The sequence below is a fragment of the Pygocentrus nattereri genome, chromosome 1 (assembly GCF_015220715.1).
Source record: "Pygocentrus nattereri isolate fPygNat1 chromosome 1, fPygNat1.pri, whole genome shotgun sequence".
NCBI classification, from domain to species: Eukaryota; Metazoa; Chordata; class Actinopteri; order Characiformes; family Serrasalmidae; genus Pygocentrus; species Pygocentrus nattereri.
In genome coordinates, this window is record NC_051211.1 from 23,021,488 (window position 1) to 23,031,788 (window position 10,301).

The following is a 10,301-nucleotide window of genomic DNA, read 5'->3' on the forward strand; positions in this document are numbered from 1 at the left end:
AGTACAAATTAGAAATAAGAACATTATTAAAACATTGTTAATTAGGTTATAGAAGTGTTTAGTAGGACTTTGGACCCACGGCTTGGTAAGAAGTTAAATGAATGATGGTCTCAGATTCTTTCATAGTACTGTACATTAAGTGATAACCTACTGAAACACTCCCTATTATGGCCATGTTTTCATGGTAAGAGACAGCATCATTTTGAAGCAGAAGATGTTTGAACCATAGATGTTCATATATAGGTGCCAAGTCTAATACGGTTCATAGAACTTTATTAGCAATTTTGAGACAGGGTGGCAAGGCACCACAAGGTGGATGCTGATAACAGTTCATAAATCAGTGAGACAACACTGCTTTTCTTAAATAACATTGCGTGATAAGGTAAAGGGAAAGGAGCACTGAGGGGACTCTGCAGAAAGGAGGTGGAAACTAAGTCTAAGCCCGAGCCTGCTGTTTCTGCTGGAAATCCGCGATCCTGCTCTCCATAATGGGGCGGAAGTGACGGATCAAACCCTGGATAGAGAAGGGCGAGAGAAGCAAGTCAGTTACCACATACGTTGGATTTTATATTCTGTGGTACTAATGCATTATCTCCGATCTCATACCTGTACCGGCCACGCGGCTCCATCGCCCAGAGCACAGATGGTGTGACCCTCAATTTGTTTGCTGAGCTCCCAGATCATGTCGATCTCAGCTGCCCGTGCATCTCCCTTAACAAAGCGCCACATCATCTTATTCATCCAGTCCACTCCTGAGTGACAGAGAAATGAGAAATATATGAATACTGCTAATAGACAACAACTGGCTGCTTCAGTATACCTACCTTGTATCTACACTCACTGTCCATTTTATCAGGTCCCATATAAGTGCACTTTGTAGTTCTGCAATTAGCTCTGTGGGCAGCATCCTGTGACCACTGATAAAGGACTAGAGGCTGTGCAGCAACAGATGAGCTATTATCGCTGATATTGCATCTAAAGTGTGGACCCAACAAGGACAGAGCGGACAGTAAGCGGGCACACACTAACACACCACCACTATTGTCAGTGCCAGTGTAGTGCTGAGAATGATCCACCTCCCAAATAATAACTGCTTTGTGGTGGTCCTGTCCATTTGACAGCAGGGTAAAGGGGGCTACAGTCTATAATTGTAGAACTACAATGTGCACCCAGGTAGGTAGGTTTTCTTCAGACAACAGCAATATTTTGGGAGTCTAATGAAATTTAACTAAATGATTTTTATGAGTACTGTCTTTACTGAAATGCATACCTCTGACATCTCTTTCATGTCTTATCTGTTACAAGTATAATGTACTTCCAAGTCATGGAAAAGCAAAATGGGATGATAGCCCATTCTGAGTTCTGTGTGTATGTAATGTCATGAAAATCAATGCATTTACCTATTACTTATTCAGTATACAGTTTAGCTCTGCCCTTTCACAATGAATTAGGCATGAGGTGCAATTTGGGGCGGCCAATCAGAACAGAGCTCATTTGCAGATAAGCCTATTTAATATTACAGGATAAACAGAGGTTGGAAAATATTCATAAAAAATGAATTTGGTACATAAAACTAAGCAAGCATTACACAAAAATTAATGAAAGGTGTAGCATATCATTGCTGTTAAATAAAAACATGCATCTCAAAACAATTAAGTCTACAGGAGAGGGCAAAATCGTTCATGACTTTTAATGAATCTAAACATAAAGAGGCTTTCTTCCTAGTGATTACAGCGCATTTCTATCGGCCCTTACATTATCAAATTTTCACACAATGTAAAGGACAGCTGCCGTGTTCAGATGAGGTAGAAAAATAAAAGTGTAGATGCAGATAATCAAGATACATATTTATTAAGTACAGCAAGATTATGTTCCTTTTAAAATCACATACTGGAGTATGACCTCAAGACAATGCCAGGGGATAAGATCATTAAACCCTATTAGTATTTGCACAATACTAATATCCTGTTGAATATTTTGTTGATCCTCAGACTCAGCTTTGTAGTACATTCACTATATATACACAAACTGATTATGCTGTTAATATAAATAGTATTAAGATAAATGTGAAATAGGATATCATGACTTTCCTGGGGAAACTGCTAATGCATTGCTGTCTATGCAGATTAAAACTCATAGTTCAAAATCGTACATCCATTTTTTATCCAAGGCATTTCATACATCAACTGACAACTTAAAGTGAGTGTGATGTGCAGTTGCTCACCTTCCCTGCAGGGGGTGCACTGGCCACAGCTCTCATGTTTATAAAATTCAATTAAGCGTGCAATGGCTCTAATTACATCAGTCTGTGAACAGAAATAAGAACCTTGGTCAGCGTTGTACAGAAATATGTTTACAGATGCTTGTTCATAATCATATAGCCTGGCTCCCCCATCCTGAAAGGCACACTTCCACTTTGTTACTAACCGTCTATTGTATCGTTGCTGCGCTACTGTGTTGATGTATGTAATGTATTAACTGGTAACTGTCCAGGTCTAACATACATATACAGCGTGTAATAATCAGGGTGCTACAACAGAATACGAACAACAGGACCCACCAAAGCGTCTCTGTACTACTTACTAACTTGTATTTTGAACCCTTCTTCACCTTGCCCAAAATGTGAGGACTGATAGTCAAGCCTCCAAAGGCACTAAAATAAAAAGGAACTTAAAGAACTCTGTAGGTTGGAACTGGAATTGTTGCTATCAAGGCTCATTCTCTGTACCACTTTGCTGGCATAATGTTTCAGCATTAAATATTTTATTTAGCCTTAGACAATTTTTTAGCATGTGTACCCAAATGAATCCATTAAGGACTATACGGTCTACCTATTTGTTCCAACCATGCAAAGCAGAGCAGTATCCAGTACTTTCCAGATCTCATTTAAAAAACCTTTGTTAAAAAGCCAAGAGCAGCTAATCTCCAAAACATACATAGTACAGCCCTTTTAACTGAATCATGGGTCACTCACTGATTTGTCCATGACTATGAGTGCTGCGGTGCCCAGGCCAGTCTGAGCCTGGATGAGGGCATCGAAGTCCATCATAACGTCATCACAGACATGACGAGGGATGAGCGGTGTGGATGACCCACCAGGAATCACGCACAAGAGGTTATCCCATCCTCCACGGACACCACCTAGACGAGGAGTCAAAATGATAAACCAACAGAACACAGAACTTCCGTAAGCTAAACTTGCTCTATTGATGATAATCATGTGTACTTCTCCTAGCAGAATTTCAAAACCGAACAACTTAACCTGAAAGTGAGATTCGAGGACCAAAAAAGTCCCTTACCACTTCTACTTAAGCTTAAGTTAACTTGTTAACCCAAATGTTGGGTGCCTGTGAGTGCAGGAAAAGACAAGGTACCTGCATGTCTCTCAATCAGCTCTTTAATGGGAATAGACATCTCCTCCTCCACAGTGCAGGGGTTATTCACATGGCCAGAGATGTTGAAGAGCTTTGTGCCAGAATTCCTCTCCCTGCCGAAACTGGCAAACCACGTTCCGCCACGACGGCAGATGGTCGGGGCTACGGATACTGTTTCTACGTTGGCAACCGTGGTCGGGCAACCAAACACACCTGCAAGAAGATCAGAGGGAAAAAAATACTGAACTACACTCAAAGTGCAAACATAAATGGACTTACATAAAACTACTTCTCTAGGCATTTTTCATTTTGCTTGCTCTGTGGAATATCTTACCCACATCAGCAGGAAAAGGGGGCTTCAGGCGAGGCTTCCCCTGTTTGCCCTCAATAGACTCAATCAGAGCAGTCTCCTCTCCACAGATGTATGCCCCAGCTCCACGCATTACAAACACATCAAAGTCATATCCCGAGCCGCAAGCGTTCTTGCCAATAAGCCCTGCGCCATATGCCTCATTAATGGCAACCTGGGAGAAAAGAGGAGCAACAGGAGTTTAGTGATGGTACTTTCACTCTAAGGGTTAACATATCACATTTGAAAAACTTCTTATTAACACTTTAATTAAAACATCAAAAGGTGTTCATTTTCTAGAGCAGTGGTTTTCAAAGTGGCCCCCAGACTGTACAAATTTTTGCTCTATCCCTGGGTGTTGGGAGATGAGTGAGCAAAAAAGTAAACTGTCTGGTTTAAGAACCAATGTTCCAGGGGTGTTTTCAAACCCGGGCCCTGGAGGCCCACTGCCCTTCACATTTTAGTACTTTCCCTGGTCCAGCACACCCACTTCAGCTCAGTAAAGGGTTGTTAATGAGCTGATTAGTTGGATCAGGTGTGTTGGCAGTAGAGAAAACATTCAAATTTGCAGAGTAGTCGGATTCCAAGGTCAAGGTTGGAAAACACTGTTTTAGAGCAACTGCCTTGTTATGCTAAGCTCACCCTGGAAAGCAGAAAATACCAATAAGTACATATCCTATGCCGAGAATACACTCTCGTACATTTAATGCACTATTACTAATACACTAGAAGTACTATTTATTTGCTGAATTTAACATACCAGAAATATGGTCACCCAGAAAAACAACAAACCGCTTCATTTGACCAGGAGTACAGCATTTAAAATAATAACCTTATTTAAATACTTTAGCTTCTTAAGTCTCTGCCTTTACCTCTCAGCTTTTGAAATTAATCTGCCAACAATGTCACCATAACTTCAATTTCTGAACTCACTTTGACTACAACAGATGAAAACAGTCATAAAGACACTAAGAAAAACAGCTGTTTAATTCTAAGAGATAAAAACAGGCTGGAAATGGTCAGGTAAAAATTAATTACTACTATTTTTGGTAAATAAACCCACATTAATGCTATAAGTGGAGCTGAAAATGAAAAATATTTAGGATGTGGGACCTTTAAATGTTTGTATGACACCAAACTTTAGAGTTACATTAATCATCTAGCCAAGTTTGACACCAGCTAGCTGTGGTGTACATTCGCTTTGCCCTTACTAGGCTGCTCAAACTTAAAAGTAAAGAGACTGTTCAAGCAGAAAGGCATAATTTTGATAAAGCTATGTCAGGCTTGTAACTGGTGAGGGCAAAGCTTATGCAACCTTTATTCATGATTAAGAATAATGATTAAAAATTATGACAGAAAAGGATGCCATGCCCACTCCAGGTAAGGGGAAAGGCCTTGCCCCAGGTGGAGGATTTCAAGTATCTTGGGGTCTTGTTCACAAGTGATGGGAAGAGGGATCATGAGGTCGGCTGCAGGCTGGGACAGAGAGCAGCAGTAAGGCGGACACTGTACCGGACTGTAGTGATGAAGAGGGAGCTGAGTCATAAGGCGAAGCTCTCTGTTTACCGGTCGGTCTACATCCTGACCCTCACCTATGTGTCATGAGCTGTGGGTAATGACCGAAAGATGAGATCGTGAATACAAGCAGCGGAAATTAGCTTTCTTTGCAGGGTGGCGGGATACACACTATTTGATAGGGTGAGAAGCTCAGTCATCCGGGAGGAGCTCGGAGTGGAGCCGCTACTCCTCCGCATTGAGAGGAGCCAGCTGAGGTGGTTTGGGGCATCTGATCCGGATGCCCCCTGGACACCTTCTGGTGGGGGTGTACCAGGCACAGCCTACCGGTACAAGACCCTGGGGTCGTCTCGGACCCACTGGAGGGATTATATCTCCAAGTTGGCCTAGGAGCAGCTTGGGGTCCCTGGGAATTAAGTTGCGGGGGACAGGGTTGCCTGAGATTCTCTGCTCTCCCAACTGCTACCGTGACCCTATCTGAACTAAGCGGTTAATGATGATGATGACTTATGACAGAGAAATTCTGGTAAAGTACATGTAAACGTTCACCAACTACTCAAAAGGGCTTAGTTTTTATATGCATATTGTGTGCCCACAACACCAATGTTAACCAACAAGACCAACACTAGGTTGTCTCTTCTTTCAGCTGTGGCTCATCTTTCTCACCTGAAGATTTGATGACTCATTGTAGAACTCTCCACGGATGTAGATATAGGCAGCACGAGCTCCCATGGCCCTGCCAGCAACCAAGCACCCCTCCACCAGCTTGTGCGGATCATGCCGCATGATCTCCCGATCTTTACAAGTGCCAGGTTCTCCCTCATCAGCATTCACCACCAGGTACTTAGGCCTGAGCAAAACAGAAAAAATTTTAAATAGTGCATTTGTATCACAGAAAACCAAAATGGTGGATACTCAGGACCTTAAATGTGAATTATGACTCAAGAAAACAAGAAAAGTTATTGCCACACAGAAAAACAAGATATCACAGGGTACTCCTGAGCACGGCTGAGTCAGTTTTGAACCAACCTGCCATCACTGGGCTTGTTCATAAAGCCCCACTTCATTCCAGTGGGGAAGCCGGCTCCTCCTCTGCCACGCAGACCAGATACTTTAATCTCATTCAGGATCCAGTCCACTCCCTTCTCCAGGATCTCCTTGGTCTTGTACCAGTCACCCCGACTCAGTGCACCCTTTAGCCTGTAATAAAGGCAATACATCAGCAAATCCCTTTATACTTCAGCCGAATGAGAAGTCTGAACAATCCAGCTTAATCCATGCGCACAATGCTTTCTGTAATTTTTAGATTGTTCTAACAAAACTAACAAAATAAGATGAATGTACAGCAATCTTAACATACTCCATTACTAAGTATGGATGATATGCAGTATGCAGGAGATTATGGTACAATATGCAGTGTCACCATATATTTTACTTGAGATATTAATGTAAAGAAATACTAAGAAACAAACACAGCACACGGCATACCTCCAGTCATGACGCCCATACAGGTTGGTGAAAATTCTGTCCTGATCAGCGAGAGGTCCAAACTTTGTCTTCTTGGGTTTCTCCTGAGCAACACAGTGAACTAATTACGATAAGTTTGAACTCCAATTGGTAACTGTACATGCAAACAATATATTTCTACACCCAGTAATCACCAACTTTGCTACTGGAAATCGACCTCCAGCACCGTGACAAGCGTAACTCCAACTCTAACCCACCACGCACAACCCATCACTTGCTGACAATATAGAGTAGGAGTCACCAATCTTATCCACACAGGGCTGGTGCCACAGCAGATTTACATTAAAATGCAGAACAACATCTAATTCCACTTGTTTATTCCATTAGTCTCAGTCTTTAAACAACTACTTGCAATAGGAGTGCTTCTGCTTTGCTGAACTAAAAACCTGCAGGGACACCGATGCATAAAACCTTTCTCTGTCCTGTAGTTGAGGTTTTGCATGCTCCACATCTGATTCCCCTTGGCAAGCACTGATAAGTAGGAAAGACAAAACTGTATGCTGCAAATGAGCCTCTAGGATTGGAGTTGGAGAATAGACAACATTTGGCTGACGCTCTTATCCAGAGCGACTTACAATTTGATAATTTTACACAAGTAGGCAAAGGTAGTGTTAGGAATCTTGCCCAAGGACTCTTATTGGTATAGTGTAGGGTGCTTACCCAGGTGGGGGATTGAACCCTACTCTACGGCGTAGAAGGCAGAGGTGTTAACCACTACACTACACCAACCACCCCTAGAAAAAAAGCACATTAGTGTTCTACCCCAGTTCCAGGTACACTAGTACCAATCAAGACCTACCAATTACCTAGTAAGGTGTGCTGGGAGCTGGGACAGAGCAAAAATGTGCTTTCCAAGTGAGTCCAGAATCCCTGTTATGAGCCTGAAGACGAAAAAATACCTGCTGAGCCGTAGTGTTGTAGCGCACCAATGCCACGCTGCTGCCTGCATTGAGTGAAGTGGAGGCTGCAGGAACACGTGAAGCTGCAACAGCAGGCACACGCGAAGCCCCGCTGCTGAGAACCCGGCTCAGGACAGGACAACCCACACAGGATAACATCCTTTCCTGTGACAGAGTGACCACACATTGTAAGTATATATTTACAGTCACCAAAAGTAGCTTCACCAGAACAGTGTATTCTATTAACACCAAGCTGATGCCACCCAGTGCACTATTATTGGGAGCTGTGAATAGAAATAACGTTAAATGGGATGTCCAATAATCTTTCATAAGTTCCGCAAAATTAAATCGTTATGACGTTAGCCAGGCATTCCAAACTGGGGACCTTCTGACTTCAGTGTCTCGGCCAGTGAAGCCTGGAGTCAGACACATGTGATGTAAACACAGGCATTCAGATTGGTTTGGTGTGAAATGCTTCATTCTAGAGAAAAGTATACAGTCAGAATTGTTCACAGTCGTGGCGATAGGAAGCAGACGTCTAAAGAGTTCACTGCATCTGAAAGCTTCCTCACAGAAACAAAATAGTTATGAATACGCTGCAGGATGTCAGAAAGATTATTTGTAATAAAGATTTGCCCTAAAATAATCCAGTATTTTAATGCATTAATGACGAAGGAGTACAACCAGGGCATTGTAAGGCAAAACAGTCCCCAAACAATACTTTTTTTTAAAGATGCTTTTATACCACCACCGATATCACATAACAACTCAGATAACACGTGTAGGTTCACTGACGGCGTTGAACTGTAACTTAAATGTATGTAAATATTTGTGTCGTAGACATGGCAAACCCTGGTTAATGAGGGGCAGTCATGGGCTGGAGGTTAGGGACCCTGTGACCGGAAGGTCGCCAGTTCGATCCCCAGTGCTGACAGTCCATGACTGAGGGGTCCTTGAGCAAGACACCTAACCCCCAACTGCTCCCCGGGCACCGTGGATAGGGCTGCCCACCACTCCGGGCAAGTGTGCTCACTGCCCCCTAGTGTGTGTGTGTGTGTGTGTGTGTGTTCACTAGTGTGTATGTGGTATTTCACTTCACGGATGGGTTAAATGCGGAGGTGGAATTTCCCCGTTTGTGGGATTAAAAAAAAATTATAACTTCATATAAACACCACTGTAGAGAAATCTGTCTAACTTTCTCCACAACGGACCATTTCGTATCGTACCGCTCTGAATGACTCTGTTGAAGGGTCGAGCATCTTAAAACGCACAGTGACAAATTATACAACTGTCTTTATAAAAATGTCATTTATATGTGTATTTTCTTGTGTGCTTTTTCACGTTTTGCACACTGGCGTGTAACATATTACAAACCTAATGACAGTGCATCACCGAACTCGTGACATTAGTCGCACTACATGCACCAGAGACAACGACTTATAATGCAACTTGTGTGAATAATAGACAGAAAATAAGTAAATGAAATGACAGCAAGAAGGAGCCACAGCGTACATCACTCCTAAGAAGTAAACCTACTCAAGAGTTCACAGGGGCAAGTTAAGCTAACGGTCCGCTGCAGCAGTGCCTCGGAAGCTAAGCTAAGCTAAGCTAGCTAAAAACAAACCGGACAACGCGGCCCGCCGCAAAAACAAGCCCTTCTAACAAACCAGGTCCCTCAGAAAACCCATAAATACTCGGCCTCTGAAGCTGGACCTGCTTTTTACTAGCCAAATGTCTAAACTGGCGATCCAGCCGAAGCGCTGAGCGGTGACCTCCAGAGTGACTGTGCCGAGACCAGGACCGCTAAACCGGCAGCCCTGGCGCCCTTCTCCCCGACACAGCGTCCACACGAGTACTCCGCCTTTACGGACCTCAGGAACACCACCTCCACTTTCACTAGAAAACTTAAAGCACCACTCAGCTCGCAGCAGCTCTTTACCTTCGGCTGTGCCCGGAGCTCTGATTACAAAACGCTGGGCGGAAACATTCGCACAGCGAGCAGGATGTAGCTCTGCTTCTTCTGTGGAAGACCGACAGCGGTTACTGCCACCTACTCGAAGTGAGAGGAACACACTGCCTCCAGCTGTGCATCAGCCAGCACACGCCTCTGGCCCGGTGGGTCCTCCTCTTCTTCAGGCTCAAAACAAGGGTTTTAATCTCAGTTGGGATCCACTCCTCAGGGCAATGAGCCACACGTCCAGGCCAGATCCAGGGTTCGGTGCAGGGCCACTGTGGGCTAAAAATTGGGTCCTGGCTGAGTGGGGCCTCAGTCTTGTGATACTGGGGGCCCAATGCTGGCAGCCCACTCTAGGTTCTGATATGAGGGAGGTGGCCCGTCATAATGAGGGCTTAGTGTAGGCCGCCAACATAGGAGCCCTAACACAGGGGCCTGCATGGGCCCCAGTTTGTGGCTGGGGACCCACAATGGGCAGCCAAACTTTAGCCCACTCTGGATGTGTATGGGCATGTTTACTGTGGTGTGGGCTGCCAGCATCCACAGGCTCAAAGCATCATTTTTAAGGAAAAGGGTTTCTTACCTTATCTTTTGCTTGACTTTATTATATCACACTATGTGTGCTAATGTGTTTTTGTGTGATTCACTGGCTTTACTGTCACAGTGTGTCAAACATCAGGTAG

General features: G+C 43.7%; 1 protein-coding gene across 1 annotated transcript; it reads right to left on the reverse strand.

Annotated features, from left to right (window-relative positions):
- Positions 1-256: 256 nt before the first annotated feature.
- Positions 257-9,747, reverse strand: ndufv1 (NADH:ubiquinone oxidoreductase core subunit V1). The gene is made up of 11 exons (XM_017715369.2): positions 9,604-9,747; positions 7,665-7,829; positions 6,727-6,809; positions 6,268-6,438; positions 5,905-6,088; positions 3,709-3,898; positions 3,375-3,587; positions 2,975-3,141; positions 2,225-2,306; positions 607-752; positions 257-514 (listed from the first exon to the last, which is right to left on the reverse strand). The coding sequence occupies exons 2-11, from the start codon at positions 7,821-7,823 to the stop codon at positions 437-439; spliced, it is 1,473 nt and encodes a 490-aa protein (XP_017570858.1). The 5' UTR covers positions 7,824-7,829; positions 9,604-9,747; the 3' UTR covers positions 257-436.
- Between the last annotated feature and the right edge of the window lie 554 nt (positions 9,748-10,301).